The sequence below is a fragment of the Schistocerca nitens genome, chromosome 1, assembly GCF_023898315.1.
Source record: "Schistocerca nitens isolate TAMUIC-IGC-003100 chromosome 1, iqSchNite1.1, whole genome shotgun sequence".
NCBI classification, from domain to species: domain Eukaryota; kingdom Metazoa; phylum Arthropoda; class Insecta; order Orthoptera; family Acrididae; genus Schistocerca; species Schistocerca nitens.
In genome coordinates this window covers 237,050,272-237,074,285 of record NC_064614.1, presented here as the reverse complement: position 1 = coordinate 237,074,285, position 24,014 = coordinate 237,050,272, and the positions used below count along the sequence as shown (strand labels likewise).

The 24,014-nt window shown below is 43.0% G+C and overlaps 1 protein-coding gene across 1 annotated transcript in view; it reads left to right on the top strand.

Annotated features, from left to right (window-relative positions):
- The window catches only part of LOC126246492 (tyrosine kinase receptor Cad96Ca), a 527,884-nt gene that overhangs the window by 319,139 nt on the left and 184,731 nt on the right, over positions 1-24,014 (top strand). The window contains exon 2 of the mRNA XM_049948399.1: positions 1,035-1,276. Within this exon, the coding sequence (XP_049804356.1) occupies positions 1,035-1,276 (242 nt within the window). The remainder of the gene's footprint in view (positions 1-1,034; positions 1,277-24,014) is intronic.

The window sequence follows — 24,014 nt, the reverse complement described above, 5'->3', positions numbered from 1 at the left end:
CAATCGCGATAGGCTACAATCCGACCTTTATCAAAGTCGGAAACGTGATGGTACGCATTTCTCCTCCTTACACGATGCATCACAACAACGTTTTACCAGGCAACACCGGTCAACTGCTCTTTGTGTATGAGAACTTTCCTCATGTCAGCACGTTGTAGGTGTCGCCACTGTCGCCAACCTTGTGTGAATGCTCTGAAAAGCTAATCATTTGCATATCACAGTATCTTGTTCCTGTCGGTTAAATTTCGCATTTGTAGCACGTCATCTTCGTTGTGCATCAATTTTAATGGCCAGTAGTGTAAAATATTACCGAAAGCAATTTGGCTACAAAGAAAACTTAAAACAAAAACCCGAAAATGTCCTTTATTGTATGTCCCGTGCTGAAACAGGTTCCAGACGTGAATAATAACAAAAAAACAAAAATATCATGTACAGTTATGAAACTCGCATTTAGAAAAAAAAGAATGAATTCATGTTTGACAACAAGAGACCCATTTGTCTTCTTCTGGTGATATGTGCTGTTGTCTTGCGCCTTCATTGAATTCGTTGTATCCTGATAAATCTACGGATTGTTTTGGAGGTTGTGAAAGCAATATTTGCTGATAGCTGCAAACTTACGGTCCATCAATACATTAAGACAGCCTAAGAAACGATCAAACCAACTCACGTATACGGAACTGTAACCATCAGGACCCTTCATCATAAACCGCAATGACTGGAGGTATGTATCTGAGATTTAGCTGTAGGAAGAGGAGACAATGGGATGTCGTCGGCCACCATGAATGGCTCTGAGCACAATGGGACTTAACCTCTGATGTCATCAGTCCCCTAGAATTACAACTACTTAAACGTAACTAACCTAAGGACATCACCCACATCCATGCCCAAGGCAGGATTCGAACCTGCGGCCGTAGCAGCAGTGCGGTTCCGGACTGAAGCGCCTAGAACCACTCGGCCACAGCGGCCCGCGCGCCATCACGAACATAGGGACTGATCCATCAGTTGACTTACGCAGACTCATTTGTACGTTGCAGGTGGATGCCAGCATGGGCTGCCAGGCAACCAGACGCCTCGGGTGCTGCGGGTGGACCGCAACTGGAACGTGCTCGCCTGGATGCCTCCGGGCAGCCTGGTGACGTACGCCACCGTCGACAGAAACGACGACCACCAGCTGGTCTTCCTGCTGGAGAAGCGCATGCCTGACGACCCGCCGCTGCCGTTCACCATCGACAAAGCCACCGGCGTCATCTACACCAACGACACGCTCAAGGACTTGGTGAGCACCACCTTTCCGCCTACTTTCTGATAATTACAAAAGACAGCACTGGAGATGTACCTTCAACAGAATTGGTTGCTTTCCATTAAATCGACCACCTCGATCTGGTAAATTGCCCTGAAAATCTTCGATTATTTCGAATTTCCAAAACATTATGTGGGCCATGACAAATGATAACCATTATATTAAAAGCTCTTGCAATTGCCTTAAAAGTTCACATGCATCGTTATCTGTGTGATGTTCCGTTAGGAAACGTGGGGGTGTATAACTCTAGCTTAAATTCTACACTCATGCTCATAAATTAAGAATAATGCGGATACATGGTGAAACGCCACTCTGGTGGGCGGTTTGTGGGTTTAAATCACCTCGGGGTATGACCATGCGGTGCATTTGACCTGCGCTCGTCGCACGGTGGCACTGACAGCAGTCCACATACGCAGAGGTGTGTTAGTGTATATCAGAGTACAGTGCAGCGAGTATGTGTGCAGACGTTTTCAGACCTGCTAATGGCGACTGTTTGTTGAGAAAGGCTCGAAGAACACATATTGATGACGTTATGAGGGGTAGAATACTAGGGCGACTGGAGGCTTGTCAAACACAGCAGGTCGTAGCACGGGCCCTCCGTGTGCCACAAAGTGTGATCTCAAGATTATGGCAACGATTCCAGCAGGCAGGAAACGTGGACAGGCGCTACATTACGGGACGTCCACAGTGTACAACACCACAAGAAGACAGATATCTCACCATCAGTGCCAACAGACGGCCACGGAGTACTACAGGAAGCGTTGCTCGGGACCTTACTGCAGCGACTGGAACTGTTGTCTCCAGAAACACAGTCTACAGACGACTGAACAGACATGGTTTATTCGCCCGGAGACCTGCAAGGTGCATTCCACTGACCCCTGGTCACAGGAGAGCCCGTAAAGCCTGGTATCAAGAACACAGTACATCGTCATTGGAACAGTGGTCCCAGGTTATGTTCACGGACGAGTTCAGGTATAGTCTGAACAGTGATTCTCGCCGGGTTTCCATCTGGCGTGAACCAGGAACCAGATATCAACCTCTTAATGTCCTCGAAAGGGACCTGCATGGAAATCATGGTTTGACGGTATGGGGTGGGATTATGATTGGTGCACGTACACCCCCGCATGTCTTTGACAGTGGAACTGTAACAGGTCAGGTATATTGGGACATTATTTTGCACCAGTATGTCCGCCTTTTCAGGGGTGCAGTGGGTCCCACCTTCCTCATGATGGATGATAACGCACGGCCTCACCGAGCTGCCATCGTGGAGGAATACCTTGAAACAGAAAATATCAGGCGAATGGCGTGACCTGCCTGTTCTCCAGACATAACCCCCATCGAGCACGTTTGGGATGCTCTCTGTCGACGTATCGCTGCAAGTCTTCAAACCCCAAGGACACGTCAGGAGCTCCGACAGGCACTGTAGCAAGAATGGGAGGCTATATCCCAGCAGCTGCTCGACCACCTGATCCAGAGTACGCCAACCCGTTGCGCGGCCTGTGTACGTGTGCATGGTAACCATATCCCATATTGATGTCTGAGTACATGTGGAGGAAACAGTGGCGTTTTGTAGCACATCTGTTTCGGGACGGTTTTTTCAACTTATCACCAACACCGTGGACTTACAGATATGTGTCGTCTGTGTTCCCTATGTGCCTATGCTATTAGCGCCAGTTTTGTGTAGTGCCACGTTGTGTGACACCACATTCTGCAATTATCCTTAATTTCTGAGCATGAGTGTAGTTTTAAACCATAGACAGTAAATGTGACTACCTCATCTCATAATTACGATATCTGACAAAATGATATTTTGCAGTAATATTGGCAGAACTAAACAGTGGACATTGCCACAATCTAAGTCTGAAGGCTGTCATGCAATAATCCGACGTCTTTCCATCGATTCCACATATTTAGGCTGCCTAACAGTGAATAACAAATCCAACATGAGGAAACTGTTATGAAGGATAAATTATGATACAGATGTACGATAATTCAAAGTCGACGGTTATTGTACACGGTCACATTAACGTTAACACCTGCCAAAAGCCTGTATAACTTTTGCAACGCAAACGTGTAGGAATAGTATCAGTGAGGCTCTGGAAGGTACAGACGGGGGATATGGAGTCATGCTGACTCCAGTGCTGTGACCAGCTGCGCTAGGTTTCTAGGCTGAAGATTCGTGGAGCGAACAGCCCGATCGAAATGGTTCCGCAGATTCTCGGTTGGGTTTAATCCGGGGTTTTGGTGGCCCAGGAGTACGGTAAACTCATCCTGGATCTCTTCAAATCAAGCATATACACTGCGAGCTGTCACAGGTTGCACTGTTCTGCTGCTAAGCGTCGTCGTGCCAAGTAAAAAGAAATAAATCGCATGTAGGGGTGGACGTGGCCCCCAAGGATATATACATAATTATATTCATTCATTGCGCCTTCCAGAATGACGCGACCACCTAGGCAATGCCACGAAAGCATTCCCCAGACCATGAAGCTACCTCCTGCGGCTTGGACCCTTCCGTCTAGTGTTGCAGGGCGTACACGACATCAACCATCCGATGGAGCCTAAAATGTGATTCATCTGTAAAGGCCACCTGGCCCCACTCAGTGGATATGCAGTTGCAGTACTGGCAAGCAAATCCCAACTTTCATTGCTAATGAGCAGCAGCTGGGTTAGGTGCATGAACCAGGTGCCTGCTGCGGAGGCACATACACAGCAACGTTCGCTGAACGGTTGTTGAGGAGACACTCTTGGTTCAGCGGGACGGTGAGTTGCTCAACAGTTGAACGTCTTTTCGCTTGTACGCATCCCAGCAGCTGTCTTTCATCCGTGTCATCTATGGGCAGTGGTGCATCACTGTTGCCTAGGTGCCGGTTTTGGATAGCGCCATTTTGCCATGCGAGGTTCCCGGGTTCGATTCCCGGCGAGGTCAGGGATTTTCTCTGCCTCGTGATGGCTGGGTGTTGTGTGCTGTCCTTAGGTTAGTTAGGTTTAAGTAGTTCTAAGTTCTAGGGGACTGATGACCATAGATGTTAAGTCCCATAGTGCTCAGAGCCATTTGAACGACCATGCGAGGTATACTTTAACCACGACAGCACGCGGAACTGTTCACAAATTTACCGATTCGGAAATGGTTCCACGCTTGGCCCGAAAGCCAATGCTCTTTTGGACATCACATAAACTGCTCCGTTTCCCCATTACGACAACTAATGTACAGTTACCCGCGTCGGCGCAACACGCTTTATATACCCCCCCCCCCACTGCTAATGCTGCCACCTGCCGTGTGTGGGTAGTTAATGCACTTAGCGCGCTCGATAAACTTGCGCTTCCAAATCTTTGCGCCCGCTTCAACCGAGAACCTATTTGCGACCTCTTCGATTCTGGAAGACCGGTTTCATTGCTTAACTACAACTGGTATCTCGAGTTTCGTAATTTGTGTAAGTTCTCTCTGATACGCCCCTGCTAACAGAGATGTCGTGAAGCAAAAGGGCAGGAGTTGCCTCAAGTGGGTGAGGTAATTTTTTCATGAGTCGTTAAACTCAATGTAGTTAAGAATCTGTCAGTGACCCTGTTACTCGAGGGTGATTTCATTCAACGATCAAGGGTGGTTCTTCACTTTGCGAGTAACACGTCGAACGCCCGCCCGGCTAGCCGCGCGGTCTAACGCGCTGCTTCCCGAGCGGGAAGAGGTGCCGGTTCCCGGCACGAATCCGCCCGGCGGATTAGTGTCGAGGTCCGGTGTGCCGGTCAGCCTGTTGATGGTTTTTAAGGCGGTTTTCCATCTTCCTCGGCGAATGCGGCCTGGTTCCTCTTATTTCATCCCAGTTACACTGCGTCGCCGATTGCTGTGCAAACACCGTTTCCACGTACGCGTACGCCATAATTACTCTCCACGCAAACATTTGGGGTTACACTCGTCTGGTATGAGATATTCCCGGGGGGGTCCACTGGGGGCCGAATCACACAATAACCCTGCTTTCGGTGTGGGGCGGCGGTGGGGTGGGTGGACTGCCGTGGCCTTTGTAGGGTTGTGAACCTCTGACGGCTACGGCGGGACGAAGCCTCTCCGTCGTTTCTAGGTCCCCGGTTTAATACAATACAATACATTGAACAGTTTCCCGATGTACTCACTAAGAAACTGAGCGTAATCATTAATGTAACTGGAACGTGTGAGTGTCCATTTAGCGTCAGCGTTACATGTTAACCCATAGATAGGCAAATTTTTCACTAATTTGCTTCTCACTATCCACAAACTTCCTTCCATTTCCCTTCTTCTTCGCGTTAAACCCGTCCAGTATGTGTTTGTTGTACCCACTATACGACAAATTTATTTTCTTTAACTTTGCGGCTGGATGTTCTTCCTACCGTCGCAGATGACAAGGTAATCTAGGAGGGAAGTCGTGTGCATTATCAGCCTGTGAATCGCGTAAATTTTTGTTCTGTGTGTGACTGTATTTTAACTGCATATCATATTATCTGAGGCGGAAATTGGGGAACAGCCCAGCATTTGCAGAACAACAATGATAAACCACTTAAAGATAGATCAGACTGGCTGATGCACCACCTCTGGGTCTGGCCCAACCATTTGTCTGGCAAGCTAACGCACCGCGCGTTACGCTGTACGAGCAGGTCAACATCCTTGGAGCTACTAACCCAGAAAACTACAAAGACGCAGTAGGACAATTTGAAGGATGTGGGCGGTCAAAAATTTAGCACTAAGATTACCATGTCTATCGTCTAATATGTTGTAGGAAACACCTGAGCTTCTGCTCATCTCGAAATGGATAGAAACAGGTCCTGTACGGTATCTTACTCCATCCTTCCTGAAAAATAGTCGCAAGTAACGATGTTGGATAACGATCAAGTATCCTTCCTCCGAAGTAGACCACTAAGGCTCGATTACATGAAGGTCTGGTGCCAGTAGCGGCCAGGGTAAATGCAGAAATTCATCCTCATGCTCACAAAACCAGTCCTGGATGATGCGAGCTGTGTGGAAAGGAGCCTTGTCGTCTTGGAAGGCATCGTCACCATTGGGGAACAAACACAGTACCATGGGATGGGCCTGATCAGCAAAAATGGTAGCATAATCGTCAGTAATGGAACTTTGCAAAGTATCCATGGGGGTCGTGGACTTTCACAGAAAAAAAGAGGGTAAAAGAAGTTTTAACGTGGAGATAAAGTTAACAACTGACAAGAAGTAAGATGATTTTACAGTTTGACTCTAGTATCTGCAACGAAAACTTATTTTAACGAAAGGGGAAATGGAAACAGAGTCTGATCATTTAATACTACGCTGACATTCTGTGCCATATGTTTGTTCATTTCCATTGTTTCCAGTAGGGTCATCTTTCTGCTTATCTTGACACTATGTAAAACTTCACGTTCTACGTCATATGAATGGCTGATGTCAGAAAAAGTTAAATCTTCCTTCTTTAATCTACAGCTTCTCTTATGTTCACGTAGCTCAAATGTCACAGCCCCCCCCCCCCCCCCCCCCCACCCCAACGCCAACTCCCTCTAGCAACATGGAAGCTATTCGCAGATGTCTTAACAAATGTCCTATCATCCTGTCCTTTCTTCTTGTCACTGTAATTCATATGTTCCTTTCTTCGCCGATTCTGCTGAGAAACTCCTCATTTTGTATACCACCAGTCTACCTAATTTTCAACATCCTCCTGTAGCTCTTCAAATGCCTCGATTAAGTTCCTTTCCTGTTAACCAACAGTCTGCGATGCACTAACGTACAAAGCTGTGCTCCAAACGTACACTCTCACGAATTTCTTCCTCAGATTAAGGTCTATGTTTGAGACTAGCAGATTTCTCTTGGCGAGGATATCTTTTTTGCCACTGTAGTCTGTGTTTTTTTCTGTATGTCCTCCTTGCTCCGTCCGCCATGGGTTACTTTGCTGTGTACGTAGCAGAATTCCTTAACTTCATTTACATGGTAATGACCAATCCCGATGTTAAGTTTCTTGCTGTTCTCATTTTTGCTGCTTCTCATTACCTTCGTCCTTTTTCGATTTACTCTCAATCGATATCCTATACCCATTAGGCTGTTCATTCCATTCAGAAGATCATGTAATTCTTCTTCACCTTCATTGAGGTTAGCAATGTCATCAGCAATCTTATCATTGATATTTATTCACCATGAATTTTAATTACGCTCTTGCATCTTTCTTTTATTTCCATCATTGCGTCTTCGATGTACAGATTGAACAGTAATCCCTGACTTACACCTTTTTTAATCCCAGCACTCCATTATTGGTCTTCCATTCTTGTTATACCCTCATGATCCTTATATATTACCTGCCTTTAACTGCGTTATTTTTCTGATATTTCGAACATCTTGCGCCATTTTACACTGTCGAAAGCTTGTTCCAAGATGACAAATCCTATGAGCGTGTCTTGGTTTTACTTATGTCTTGCTTCCATTACCAAGAGCAACGACATAAGTAACTCGCTGACTCCCTTACCTTTCCGAAAGCCAAAGTGACTGTCATCCAACAGATCCTCACTTTTATTTTCCATTCGCCAGAATATTATTCGTGTTGGCAACTTGTATTTATGAGCCTTTAAGCTGAATGTGCCATAGTTCTCGCACTTACCTGCTGTCTTCGGGATTGTGTGGATGACAGTTTTCCGGATGTCCGATGATATGTCTCCAGACACTTCCCAGTATTTCAGAAATTGCGATGGAATCCTATCTACCCCACCTGCCTTATTCAATCAAAAGTTCTCCAAAGCTCTACTAAGTTCTATTAGTAGATGTCTTCGACATCGACTCCCATTTATTTCTCAGTCACATCAGAATTGTCGTTCCTTTTAGTTGGGGTTTAATATATAACTTGTGGTTATCCGCTACTTGACAGTCCCCTTCCGGAAATGCGAATGGGAGACGAGTTCAAAATATTTTGCCAGCGGAGAGATCAACAAGACGCTTTCGAATTACAGGCCACATGTCTGTGGCAAAGATACGAATTATGAAATTACGAGTTTTATGTTGGCTTTTGTGTTCACCATCCAAAAGCAAACCCACTTGGGATCAACCGCTGTGCGTCTGGCCACAAAAGAGAAGTATGTAATTGAAAACGTGTCATGATGACCTCTCCACTGGCAGAATATTCCGTATTAGTCCCCTATGCGGAACCCGGGAAGGGGCCTGCCAAGGGGGAGAGGTACCCACGAGAAAAATATGGAATAAACAAGCAAAGGGCAAAGTACTGTGAGTCAAAGCGTGGAACGTCAAAAACGTGAACGTAGTAGGGGAGCTAGGAAATCTGAAAAGGAAAATGTAAAGCCTCACTCTAGATATGGTGGAAGTCAGCGAAGTGAAATGGAGGGAAGTTACAGGTTCGTGGTCAGAGGAATAGAGGGTACTACCAACAGCAGCAGGAACTGGTATAGCGGGAGTAGCATTCAGTATGAAAATCAGAGTAAGGCAGAGAGCGAGTTCCCGTCAATAGTTTAGTGATAGTGTTGTTCTCATCATAATCAACAGTAAATTACGGCCAACAACAACAGTTCAGTTATGCATGCAGAAAATGAAGAGATAAGGAAAGTATATGAGCATACTGAAGTGGTAATTCAGTACGTAAAAGGGGATGATAACCTGATAATCATGGATGAGTGGAACGCGGTAGTAGGGGAAGGAACAGAAGAAACAGCAGAATATGGATTTGGTTGTAGAAACGTGCGTGACTTACTGAATTCGGCAATAAATGTCTTATAGTAATAGCAAATACACTGTTCAAAAATGACAAGAGGAAGAGGCGTATCAGGAGAGGCCTGGATATAGGGAAAGATTACAGTTGGAATACCTCAAAGTCACTTAGAGATTCCGACATCAGATGCTGGATTGTATGACATACCGAGGAGCAGATACAGACTGAGATCTCAATTTATTAATGATGAGGAGTAGGTTGCAGTCCGAGACTTGTCCAGAAAAATCAGTGTACAAGTAAGTGGGATGCTGCAGTACTTAGGAATGATAAAATGAGCTTGATGTTTTTTGAGGCTCTACTTACTGCGATAATAAACTCTCTGTAATCAGTTAAAATGAAGAGAAATGGACTCCTCCGAAAAGGGCAATCACCAAACTTGGAAATAAAAACATAGGTTCAAGGAACGTAACTGTGAAGGAACTTCCAGTGACAGAAGAAATACATAAATTTATTGAAAAAATCAGAAAAACATACGTGGAAACACAGAAATAAACGATGCAGTGCAATCGTAAATGAGATGGATAGTAAGTCGAGCGGAGCTAATACGAAATGGCTGGAGGAAAAAATCAGAAGAAATTGAAAGATAAGTGTTCGTCAGAAGGTCTGGCTCAGCGTTTAGAAAGGTCAAAATAACTCTGTGTGATTTTTAAAACACGGGCGGCAACATTAAGAGTTCAATAGGAATTCCACTGTAAAGTGCAAAGGAGAAAGCGAGTTCGTGGAAAGAGGGCATCCAAGACCTTTAAGGGGAGGACGGACTGGTCTGGTGGCGTGATTGGGGAAGAAATGGGAGTCCATGTCGAACACATCAAGTATAACACAAAAAATTTAATAGAGCTATAAAAGACTTACGGTCACATAAGGTACACAGGATAGATAACATTCATTGGAATTTCTGAAATGACTAGACTCTGTGAGTCCGGAGTCATACCATCCACAAAATCCCGAAGAAAGAAAAGGCAGATACGTGCGAAAACTGTCGCACAATCAACTTCACAGCTCATCGGGGTACTGACAAGAATAACACATAAAGCACGGAAATTAGTTACGCAATCGAAAAGATAAGGGCCCCAGAGAGTCAGTTATGACGTAGCGATTGATTCTGAAAGCAAGACAAGTAATACCAAGATAAACTCATAGGATTTGTAGGCGTAGAAAAAGTAAAATGGTGCAAGAAGTTAGATAGACAGAAAAATAAATAGTACTGGGAAGGGCGAGTAACGTACAAGAGCCAGGACAGTACAATAAGAATGAAAGACCAAGAACGGAGTGTTCGGATTAAAAAGAGTGTAATACAGTGATGTAGACTTTCGGCCTCTACTATTCAGTCTATAGATTGAAGCAGCAATGATGGAAACTAAAGAAAGGTTGAAGAGTGGGGAAAAATTCCGGGTGGAAGGATATCAGTGATGAGATTCGCTAATGAATTGTTGTCCTTAATGGTAGTGAATGGAATGACCAATCTGAGAAGTACAGAGTATGAATGGAGAGTAAATCTTTGATAGACGAAAGTAATGAGGAATAGCAGAAACTGGATTAGCGTGAGACTTAACATCAGAATTGGTGCTCACGAAATGAAGGAATTCTTCTACCTTGGAGGAAAAATAACATGGTGGACGAAGCGAGGAATGCATAAGCAGACCAGCGAGTCGAATTGCACATTCCTGTTCAAATAAGTCTACTGGTATCAGACACTGCCCCTAACTTCAGGAAGAAATTTCTAAGGACGGATATCTGGAGCACATCATCGTCTTGATGTCGGTCGTGGACTGTCGGGAGACCAAAATGAAGGGAATCGAAAATTTCAATGTGGTGCTGTAGAAGGATGTGCAAAATTAGATGGATAAGAAATAAGAAAGATCAATGTAGATTCGGCGAGGAAGAAACAAGTAGAAAACATTGCAAAGAAGAAAGGGACAGAATGATAAGTCATGTGTTAAGACATCAGGGAATACCTTCCATGGTACTTGACGGAGCTGAAGTGGATAAAATCAGTAGAGGAAAAATGGTTCAAATGGCTCTGAGCACTATGGGACTCAACTGCTGAGGTCATAAGTCCCCTAGAACTTAGAACTACTTAAACCTAACTAACCTAAGGACATCACACACATCCACGTCCGAGGCAGGATTCGAACCTGAGACCGTAGCGGTCGCGCGGTTCCAGACTGTAGCGCCAGAACCGCTCGGCTACCAGCGGCCGGCTCAGTAGAGGAAGACAGAGTCTGGAATACATCCATCGGAGAGCAGCCAGTTGCAGCTGATGGCTCATGTTGGAACTAACGATGTGTGTCGCTTTGGATTGGAAGAGATTCCCTCTGGTTTCTAGTGGCTGGCTGAAGAAGTAAAGTCTGCCAGTCCTATTCGCGAGATGAAGCGGAGCTCGCCATCTGCATCGCCGACGTAATCGATTGTGTTCATTCGGTACAGAGTCGAGCAGGAGGCTGCAAATTCCTCGACTTGCTGCATAGGGTGGTGGCTTTCCCGGTTCCGCTTAATATGTTAGGCGTCCACTAGACAAAGGAACCAGCTACACGGGTAGCGAGGGCACTGGTCTGTTTTTAGGTTAGAGGGTCTTGGGGGAAAAACAGAATTGTCGTCAGTCTAAAAGAGTGCAGAACAGATACAGAACGTGTGTGCTGTAGTTGTAAATTGTAGCTGTATTGGTAAAGAATCAGAACTCCAAGGGCTAATAGAATGCCCTGAATCTCAGATCGTCATATGTACGGAAAGCTGGTTATATCCGGAAATAAGATAAACCGAAATTTTTGCAAAGGACCTAACCATGATCGGAAAGGATAGATTAAATATAGTTCGTGATGGAGTGTTTATTGCTGTCAGAAGGAGTTTACCTTGTAGTGAAATTGAAGTAGATAGTTCTTGCGAGTTAGTATGCTTGGAGGATATACTTGACAATCGGAATACATTAGTAGTTGGTTCCTTTTACCGACCTCCTCCACCCCCCTCCCCCCTCCTGAGATGATACATTTCCTGAACAGTTCAAAGAAAACTAAAACTAGAGCCTCATTTCAAACAGGTACACGACTCATAGAGTAACAGTTGTGGGTAGCCGCAATATACCCTCGATATGTTGATGTTGGCAGTCGGAGGTAGGTACAAAACGTCGTCCGAAATCGTTCTGAATGCATTATCGGAAATTATTTTGAACAATTAGTTCAGGAGCCCACTCGAATGTAAATGGTTACGAAAAAATACTTCCTCTCTTACCAACAAATAATATTGAGGCAATAGGGAATACCATGACGGATACAGGGATTAGAGATCACAAGGTTGTTGTAGCGAAACTGAATACTATAACATCCAAACCCACAAAAAATAAGCGCAAAATACATGTGCCTAAGGAAAGCAGATCAAAATTCGCTAGAAAACCTTACTAAGAGAGAGTCTCCACTCCTTCCGAGCCGGCCCGAGTGGCCGAGCGGTTCTAGGCGCTTCAGTCTGTAACCGTGCGACCGCTACGGTCGCAGGTTCGAATCCTGCCTCAGGCATGGTTGTGTGTGATTTCCTTAGGTTAGTTAGATTTAAGTAGCTCTAAGTTCTATGGGACTGATGACCTAAGATGTTAAGTCCCATAGTGGTCAGAGCCATTTTGAACTACTTCCGATCCGAATAGTAAGCTTAGACTAGATCTGGTTTAAATTCAAATAAATAGTATCGACGGCTATTGAGAGACATATTCCAAATAAATTAACAAGAGATGGTACTGATCTCCTGGTTCTATTAACTTTTCAGAACACTGTTATAAGAGCAACGAAGAAAGAATGCCAATTTTAAAAGAACGCAAAACCCTCAAGATTAGCGAAGTTTTACAGAAGCTCGAAATGTAGCCCAAACTTCAATGCGAGATGCATTTAATACTTTCGACAACGTAGCTCCGTCTCGAAATCTGGCAGAAAATCCTCAGAGCCCCTGGTAGTATGTTAAGTATAACAGCGGAAGAGACAGTCAGTACCTTCACTGAGTGATAACAGAGGTTATGTTACTAATGTCAGTGTAACTAAAGCAGAGTTACAAAATACTGTTTCCCGAAATTCCTTCACCAAAGACGAAGTAAATATTCCAGAACAACTGCCAACATGCGTAACTTAGAAGTAGGTATCCTCGGTAAATAAAGCAGCTTAAAACACTTAAGAAAGCACAAGGCTTCTGGTCGAGATTTTATGCCAGTAAGGTGTGTCTCACAGTACGCGGATACAACAGCTCCATGTTCAGCAAGTATGTACAACCAATCGCTCGTTGAAAGATCCGTACCTAAAGACTGCAAAGTTGCACAAGTCACACCAGTACCCAACAAAGCAAGTAGGAGGAATCTACTGAATTACAAACCCACATCGCTAACGTCGATTTGCAGTAAGATTTTGGAGCATATACTGTGTTCGAACATTATGAAATATCTAAAAAAAAAAATAGATTTGTTGACAAACAGCCAACACCGATCCAGAAAATATCGTTCTTGTGAAACACAATTAGCTCTTTATTCGCACGAAGTAATGAATGCTGTTGATAGGGCACGGCCGGCCGGGGTGGCCTAGCGGTTCTAAGCGCTACAGTTTGGAACCGCGCGACCGCTACGGTCGCGGCACGGCAAGTTTATTGTGTGTTTGTAGATTTCCAGAAGGCTTTTGACACCACCCCTCGCAAGCGATTTCTGATCAAATTGCGTGCCTATGGACTATCGTTGCGCGACTGGATTCTTAATTTCCTGTCAGAAAGGTCCCAGTTCGTAGTAAATGACGCAAAGTCGTCGAGTAAAAGAAAAGTAATATTTGTTATTCAAATGGCTCTGAGCACTATGGGACTCAACTGCTGTGGTCATAAGTCCCCTAGAACTTAGAACTACTTAAACCTAACTAACCTAAGGACAGCACACAACACCCAGCCATCACGAGGCAGAGAAAATCCCTGACCCCGCCGGGAATCGAACCCGGGAACCCGGGCGTGGGAAGCGAGAACGCTACCGCACGACCACGAGATGCGGGCAATATTTGTTGTTCACCAAGGAAGTGCTACAGGCCCTTTCCTGTCTCTGATGTATATAAACGATTTATGAGACAATCTGAGTAGTTGTGTTAGACTGTTTGCTGGTGATGCTGTCATTTACCATCAGATAAAGTCATAAGATGATCAAAACAAACGGCAAAACGATTTAGACAAGATATATGTATGGTACGAAAGTGGCAATTGACTCCAGATAATGAAAAGCGTGAAGTCATCCACATGGGCACCAAAAGGAACCCGCTAAATTTCGGTTGCACGATAAATCACAGAAAGCTAAAGGCAGTAAATTCAGCTAAATACAAGGATTACCATTACGAATAACGTAAGTTGGAACGGTCACATAGATAACAAAAGATGAAAGAACACTGAGAAAATGTAACATCTGCAAAATAGACTGTCTCCATTATGCTTGTGCGTCCTCTTCTGGAGTATTGCTGTGCGGTGTGGGATCAACAACAGATAGTATCGACGAAGGACATCGAAAAAGTTCAGAGAAGGGCAGCTTGTTTTTTTTTGTACTATCGCGAAATAGGCGTTTTTCATTGAGGCAGACTCTTCTCATGAAATTTCTGGCACCAACTTTCTCCTCCACATGCGAAAATGTGTTGAAGCCCATATACATAGGAAGAAATTATTATCGTAGTAAAATAAGGGGAATCATAGCTCGCACAAAAAGATTTAAGTATTCGTTTTCCCGAGCGCTATTCCAGAGTGGAACGTTAGAGAAACAGCTTTAAGGTGTTTCGAGGAATCCTCTGCCTGGCACTTAATTGTAAATTTCAAAGAAATGGTTTAAATGGCTCTGAGCACTATGGGACTTAACATCTATGGTCATCAGTCCCCTAGAACTTAGAACTACTTCAACGTAAGTAACCTAAGGACATCGCACAACACCCAGTCATCACGAGGCAGAGAAAATCCCTGACCCCGCCGGGAACCGAACCCGGGAACCCGGGCGCGGGAAGTGAGAACGCTACCGCACGACCACGAGCTGCGGACTGTAAATTTCAAAATAATCATGTAGATGTAGATATTAATAATTGAAGACGTAGGTTACAAGTGATACTCGGAGATGAAAAGGTGGTCATAGGAGAGAAATTCGTGGCAGACCGCATGAAGTCAAATAGTTTATGACCCAAAAATACATATTTGGTTGTAGCTTCGATAGTCTTCATTATGCAGTGTACTAGAGAGAAATTTTTTGAAGACTAGTTTATTTGCATTACCTTTGGACAATCTTCCAACCGTGCTCAACCTTTCCGTTTAATCCATTAAAGGTAGCACTTACCTCTGTGAACAAATTTCAGTGTTACTTATTTGCGGCTACTTAGGATTTTGGTAGTGTTTTTTCTTTCAATGAATTGCTCAGTTTCTTTATGTAAGGGCATGGTAAGATTGTAAAGTTCTGCAAGCATAAAATACAGCAATATCTCTGAAACTGCATATCACATTTTCTGGTATGTTGCGACGTTGAAATAGGCACTCCGCCAGAAGAAGTTGCTGTTAAAAACTGAAACTAAATTAAAAAGTTACATTTATCACTAAACCTACCGTGACACATGGCTATACATCGTTTAATTCACACTTCGTTTCTGTCGATGTGGGTGGTAAGAAAAAAAAAGTGTATTAAACGATTCCGCTCACACGAAGTAGTTGTAATTAAAGTGCAGCTTCTCACGGAGTTCCAGTGTGGACTGTAATTATAGAATGGCAGCGGAACTTGATGCATATGCTAATGCGTTATTACCGAACCGTTTTACGCTGGAAACTTTTGCCTCTCTTGTGGCAATCTGGCGCTGTGAACGCAAGAAAGTCCTATAGAAACGTTTCCTTATGTAATCGATTAGGAACGGGACGTGGGCAGAAAAGGTCAAACAAGTGAGAAAGACTTAACGTGAATTTCATTATTAACCAAACGTTGCACAATTTGTTCAGTATGAGCACCGGAGACGTCGACGAGATGCTGCATTCGTAAAAAGACTTGTTCAACAGTTTTGTACAGTATTTCCGATGGAATCTGAGCAATGGATTCACGTATATTGGCGGTCAGACAGGTAGAACGGAACGTGTCTCTGGTAATCGCCTTCTTTCAGATGTCCTTAGGACCAAACGTTACATGGATTCAGATGAGGCGATCTTGCGAGCCATGCATCTGAAAAACCTCTGGAGACAACTTGTTCGTGGAAGGTTGCATTAAGCAGACCTTTTACTGGGCGAGCGACCTGGTGTGTTGTCCCATCTTGTATGAAGGCAGAGGTTTCCACACAGTTGCACTCTTTCAGATCAGGAATCACATGCTGTACAAGGTCTTGACAACTTGCTGACGTCATGGTACACCTGTCACGCCTCCTGAGTGTATTCTCTTCGAAGTAGAACGGAACGAGAATAAAGATGCTTGTGGTTCCTCACAACAGAATCATACATGGCGAGTGCAGTGGTTCTTCGTGCATAGCACGCAGTTGAACAGTATCCCAGACTCACAATTCTGTGTATACACTTGACCTTCTAGTGTAAAATGCGCCTCGTCACGCCACAGAATATTGCCCAGCCACATGCCATCAACTTCGATCCGTGCCAGAAATTGAAGAGCAAATTCAAACCGTTGCTGCGGATCACGATTGCAGTTGCTGCACCGTCTTGATCTTGCACGGGTACCAGTGTAAAATAGACCACAAAAATTTCCGTATTATTGGCTATGAGATAGACAGTTCTCGTGACATTGCTCGAGCACTACCATTACCCGAGGCATGTGCTGCATAGTCGGTTACTGCAACAGCAACCTCGTCAGTAACTTCCACCGAGATAGGAGGCCTTCCTCTTCAGGTGTCACACCAAGTTCAATCGTGTTTTAAAATTTCATTATCGTCCTCTTCGGTCAGTTTAATGAAGTCGGGCCTCACCTCAAACCTTTCAGTCGGCTATAATCTCTCAGTGCTGCACTGCGACTGCTACCGTTCAGATGAAACAATCCCCACTAACTACGTTCGGCCTCTCTTCTCGATACCCATACTGTTCACTCACGCTTGGCTTGTCAAATGACAACTTGAGTGTCATACCGTCGTACAGTGTACAGGGCCACATTTGCACCTAGTAGCCGGCCGCGTTGGCCGAGCGGTTCTTGGCGCTTCAGCCCGGAACCGCGCGACTTCTACGGTCGCAGGTGCGAATCCTGCCTCGGGCATAGATGTATGTGATGTCCTTAGGTTAGTTAGGTTTAAGAAGTTCTAAGTTCTAGGGGACTGGTGACCTCAGACGTTAAGTCCCGTAGTGCTCAGAGCCATTTGAACAATTTTTTTACCTGGTAGCCGAAATTGGAAATATTTTTTTCTGTACATATCTGGTCTGCATAAATGCATAAGCATATGTACCAAGTTTCGCTGACGTTCCGTTAACTACAGTCCACATAAGATCCCCCGTGAGTAGCTGCACTTTAATGACAACCACCTGATAGTATTGGTTTACGGCTTAGGTGACGTACGCTGCAAATGATTAAGACAGGCAGGAGGTGTGCTATAAAGAGAGGTTACCACTTACGGCCTTATTTGTGTCGACTCGCTGCTCTGGCCTCGTGACCTTTTACCCACAACGTCACTAGACGTTCCATTTCTCATCTCCCGTGGTCGTCCGCTACAAAATGAATCGTTTTCCTGGCAATCGACAGTGAATCACAGATTGATATGAAAGCGGCCGAGTTGTCATCAGTCAGTCCACGTTGCACTTCATAACTAGCCGGAAACATATCCCTAGAGGCATAACCCTTGTCTACATTTGTATGACTTCAAGCATTCTTTCAAGCTGCTTATTTATGTTTTCGTCGGAAACAGCTCAGTCGGTCTCAGTTGGAAAAGTTGAGCGGCGTACAGTGTATTTGTACTGAACTTGACGACTTGCAGTTGATATATCGCATTAAAGCACTTTTAGGTGTCAAGAAATAATTTCCGTATCGAATCCATTCTGATGTTAACCGTAGTGTTAGTAGATAGAAAGCCATACGTTATATACAACTGTAATTTCTCTGGCGTGAGGGATAGGCGAGATACTTGAACAGCTGTCTGATCGACGAAACAGTGATTTGATTCGGGTATCAGAGAATCGACGTTAAATCGAAAGACTTGCAACGCGTAGTAGCTACTTGTAGCAGGTACACTTACGCACTGGGTTATTAAGTTGGGTGTTGTAAGCAGAAATTAAAAGAGCATGCTCTAATAGTAATTTAGGCAATCTCTCTTAAAAATATTACAAAGCATTACGTTCCGGGACCGAAGAAATAACGACCTGCAAGCACATATTATGGGAGTTGGTAAGAATTTTGGAAGTCCTGTTTACCTACCACAGTGCGCCAGCTACCCGCTGAAAGCGGCAGTAAACATCTCGTTAGGGTGAACAGGAACCTCTGACATTCTTGCGGCCACCGATCAATGCGTAAACAAGACTACGTTATCATAGTAGCTTTCCGCTTATGCGCCGTTCTTAAATAAGATCATCGCAGCCATACTTCCGTAAAGCTACGACTACGGAGGTTCCGATTCAACAGTCATTGGGAATCAACACAAATGATTTATCTTGTCCTCATACCCGAGGACACAGTATGTTGGGCATCGGTTATTGCGCGAGATCCCAACCGATGAAGAGTCGGGAAATATCTGGGCGAGGTTCACTCCGATAAAATGTATTGTAATAAATATGATCTCTGTAGCTCTGCGATAAACGGAACAAATGATTTCGTTTCTGCCGATCGCATTGACTCCACTGTTATCAGCATTAAACTGCTCTATCGCAGTTTATTATTATTATTCTTTACTTTCTCAGACGTTAAGTCTGGTTAAAAATGGAAAGTGACGCGGACCTTGATCAAGCGTCACTTCTTTTTAACTGTATGGTATGTGTTATATTGCATTTAGGAACTTTCGGGTAATTGAACATGTATCAATAATTACTGATTTCTGTAGTTGTATATATAAGTTTGGATGTAGCTGTATTGCATTGATGTACTGGTGGATATTGTGTGGTATGACTCCTGTAGTTGATAGTATAATTGGTATAATGTCAACTTTATCCTGATGCCACATATCCTTGACATCCTCAGCCAGTTGGATGTATTTTTCAATTTTTTCTCCTGTTTTCTTCTGTATATTTGTTGTAGTGGGTATGGATATTTCGATTAGTTGTGTTAATTTCTTCTTTTTATTGGTGAGTATGATGTCAGGTTTGTTATGTGGTGTTGTTTTATCTGTTATAATGGTTCTGTTCCAGTATAATTTGTATTCGTCATTCTCCAGTACATTTTGTGGTGCATACTTGTATGTGGGGAACATGTTGTTTTATAAGTTTATGTTGTAAGGCAAGCTGTTGATGTATTATTTTTGCTACATTGTCATGTCTTCTGGGGTATTCTGTATTTGCTAGTATTGTACATCCGCTTGTGATGTGATCTACTGTTTCTATTTGTTGTTTGCAAAGTCTGCATTTATCTGTTGTGGTATTGGGATCTTTAATAATATGCTTGCTGTAATATCTGGTGTTTATTGTTTGATCCTGTATTGCAATCAAGAATCCTTCCGTCTCACTGTATATATTGCCTTTTCTTAGCCATGTGTTGGATGCGTCTTGATCGATGTGTGGCTGTGTTAAATGATACGGGTGCTTTCCATGTAGTGATTTCTTTTTCCAATTTATTTTCTTCGTGTCTGTTGATGTTATGTGATCTAAAGGGTTGTAGAAGTGGTTATGAAATTGCAATGGTGTAGCCGATGTATTTATATGAGTGATTGCTTTGTGTATTTTGCTAATTTCTGCTCGTTCTATAAAGAATTTTCTTAAATTGTCTACCTGTCCATAATGTAGGTTTTTTATGTCGATAAATCCCCTTCCTCCTTCCGTTCTGCTTAATGTGAATCTTTCTGTTGCTGAATGTATGTGATGTATTCTATATTTGTGGCATTGTGATCGTGTAAGTGTATTGAGCGCTTCTAGGTCTGTGTTACTCCATTTCACTACTCCAAATGAGTAGGTCAATATTGGTATAGCATAAGTATTTATAGCTTTTGTCTTGTTTCTTGCTGTCAGTTCTGTTTTCAGTATTTTTGTTAGTCTTTGTCTATATTTTTCTTTTAGTTCTTCTTTAATATTTGTATTATCTATTCCTATTTTTTGTCTGTATCCTAGATATTTATAGGCATCTGTTTTTTCTATCGCTTCTATGCAGTAGCTGTATTATTATTATTATTATTATTATTATTATTATTATTATTATTACTGAAACGATAATAAAATGATACATCCATCTTCTGCACTTCAAACAACAAACTTAAATGCATTTAGACTTAATAGTAAGTTTCTAACAAAAATAAAATGGAAATAAACCAGACACTGATCGGGCGGCTCTCTGTAACTGCGACGTTGGCCAAAGAAACTTTACAGAGACGATCTAGTGATGTGTGCCTGTCTAACATCAGGTAAGTCCTCATTTAGGGGGCACGCGGCAAGATTAGCTACGTGATTACCATGTTCGTCATTTGTCCTTAGGCCATGGACCTTACAGTACTTCTCACGTGGTAAACACTCATCGTCACTCATAAACACGATAAAAAGCTTGACACGGAAAGTGTCTCTGCTTTACTTGTGGCTAATTGCTTTTCCTCTACGGCAACTGTACTTCAGCTGTCGAGTAATATACGGTGCGATACTAAAGCAATCAGGATTCACGAAAGTCATATCGTTGGCGAAGTTTCCACTTTCGATATATCCCAGAAGTCCTGCCCAACAGCAAACAACTACATACGTGCCGTCATCAAAATTTCTGTGACTATATTATTCCTGTTCCTTCCTCTTTCTTTCTTTTTTCTGTCTGGATTTATTGCATTCCTTTAATTTTTGCTGAGCTCAATTTTTCAAATCTTTCCTCTATCTTTGTCATTTCGGATACCTATGCACATCTTAAACTGGCAGCGTATTGAGCGGTATTGGTCACATGTCTCCAGGGCAAAATTCAAGCCATGAGGACATAGAAAGTGGGTAGGGGAAGGCAGGAGGGAGGGACGGACGAAATACGAGCGTCTGGATTCGAGAATCGGTCCGGGGCACAGTTTTTATCTGCCATAAGGTCTCAACAGATCTAGTTCTGAGAAGTTTCCGATGTATCGACATTGTATAAGTGTGTCAGATGAACTATTGTCGACTAAATTACTTGCTGCTAAGCACAATAAAGCATATTTCTTAGACTGGAAGCCAGCCGGAGTGGCCGAGCGGTTCTAGGCGCTACAGTCTGGAACCGCACGACCGCAGGTTCGAATCCTGCCTCGGGCATGGATGTGTGTGATGTCCTTAGGTTAGTTAGGTTTAAGTAGTTCTAAGTTCTAGGTAACTGATGACCTCAGCAGTTAAGTCCCATAGTGCTCAGAGCCATTTTTTTTTACTGTTAGCTTCAACTAACTACTGGCAAGAACTGACTCTTCCCGCCTTACATAAGCACTTCATTATACAGTCGATAGGATCGTTGTAGTCTCAAGAAATTTACTTACGGATTTGTTAGCAGGCCTGAGATTGTTACAAATGAAATGTTTTTAGTATACTTACTTTCACTGTCAATATAATAATACTGTTGTTAATAATTGTGGGCATATTAATTTAACGTGCCTCAGAATGATTTGTTCATCCTTCTCTACTCAATGACCTTACCAGCCATAATTGCCTAAATGGTAGTTTTACAATTTTGACTATGTTTCAGTTTCTACTTCGTATATTTTATATATTATACCTAAAATATTATACTTCTTTGCTAACGAAATTTTAACATTGAAGTGTAAAACTGTTGACCAACTTTTAATTGTTATCGCCGTGGGTGGACCTTCTCCGCTTTCGTTTAAAATCTTTTCAACCAATTCTCATTTTATTTTCTTCTGTTTCATGACTAAATTACAGTTTTAGCAAAACTGGAGGAGAGGGCATGAACGTGCACGGAGACATGCATTCACCAATACGTGCTTTTTATTATCCATTGCAACACATTAATAAGTAACCGCTGCCTGTGTTATCAAAGCCTGTTAGTCTTTCAAGTCTTTGATATACAGCAAGATCAAAAATTCCACCGATAAACTTCTTGACGTGATAACATGGACTCAAATAAGAAAAAAAAATCCAGTAAAATTGGCCCCTAAAATGCACATCTTAAGAGCTATTAGCACTTGTTAAGTACAAAGATGTGTTTCACAATATCGAAGATGAAGAATTTCGTGTGTTTTGGAATTTATGTTTAATAGACGCGCTTTCCTTGTTTTGGTCTATACTATCACCCCTGAAAGTTCGTCTGTGGAGTTATTCTCCACCCTGTATATCCACGAACTATTTTCAGTAAAATATTGGTTATGAGAAAAGACTACGTTAGTCTCCCTAGGCATCTAATTAATATTCTATACGGGCGCTGATAACCAGGCCATTGAGCATGCTGAAGCCAACACCGTCATCATTATCATTAATTAAAACAGCAATTTCCATGCAAAGTGTAATTTAATTTGTAAAAAGAATTTCTGAAGGAAATATCGGATATCACTGTTACGAAACATGCAACATGGCAGAGAAAGTATTTGAAACTACTCGTTAAAAATATAAATACTGAACACGCGAACATAAATTTACTGAAGCACTTTCTGGTAAACAGTATTCAGTTAGTCCATGTGTTTGCAACGCTGGTGCACAACACCGGTTCGGACACGACACAGCAATATCTCGGCAAAAGAAGCATAGCAATCACGATAAAGGACAGAAACACATTCATTCGTACGTGTGCGTCAGCTAAAATACGCGGTATTCACGTCCAGTTATCCAGCATTGAGTACATTAATCTATACTACTACTCTGCATTTCATACGTACACAAAGTTTACTGCAAACAATGTATGAAGTTACCGAGTAGTCTATTTGCATACTGAGCAGGCCCTAACTGAACTGCGACAGTCTGCCGACGTTTTATTACCGCATCTGTGATGTGGAAGGGATCCTTGCCCTCTTAGTCGCGTTGAACGTTTTCCATTACTCGTATGAGCATCTCCCAGGTAGAGATTATCTTCTCATCAATGAACGCACAGCAATCAATAACGCGTCCACACACATTCAAGGCTACAGCAGAACCTCTTTAGACAGTGGCGTGCTAATCCTTGCCTCACAGCCGGCCGCGGTGGTCTAGCGGTTCTAGGCGCGCAGTCCGGAACCGCGCGACTGCTACGGTCGCAGGTTCGAATCCTGCCTCGGGCATGGATGTGTGTGCTGTCCTTAGGTTAGTTATGTTTAAGTAGTTCTAAGTTCTAGGGGACTGATGACCACAGTAGTTAAGTCCCATAGTGCTCAGAGCCATTTTGAACCTTGCCTCACAAGAGGTAAACACTAAACAGTAATTTGAAAGTGCGAGAATTCCAGACTGAGGACTCGACAAAGTATGTGTTGTTCAAAAAAATACTAAACAAAGGTTTACAGACAGGCAAATTCGTACATTGAAATCTTTTTAATTTGAACGAACGGATAACGAATCCCAGCCCGAATTATTGAACGTACGAATGATAGAAACGTTTTCTAAAATATTTATTAGGGCATATCCGTTTTAAATGCTGCGTATAAAACCTGTTCGTCTATCACTAAAAGAAAACGCCAGTCAATAACAAAAATATTTTTACAAGATGAGCAATACGGCTTTTGTAAAGGTCAGTCCTGCGAAGATGCAACATTTGTTATAAGACAACTGATAGGAAAGGAAATAGAGTTCAACAGGTAACTATTCCTGCCCTTTCTAGACTATGAGAATGCCTGCGACAATGTAGGAAGGATTAAATTACGGGAAATACTGAGTATTAAATTTAGTGACTGCCATTAAATCACTGTACAATGACACTAAATTCAGTATAACGAGGATTTATTAACTGTAAACCTCGAACTAAAGCCAATTTTAGAAGAATGAAATTATAAAAACCTCAAGAGGACTGACATTAGAAGGAA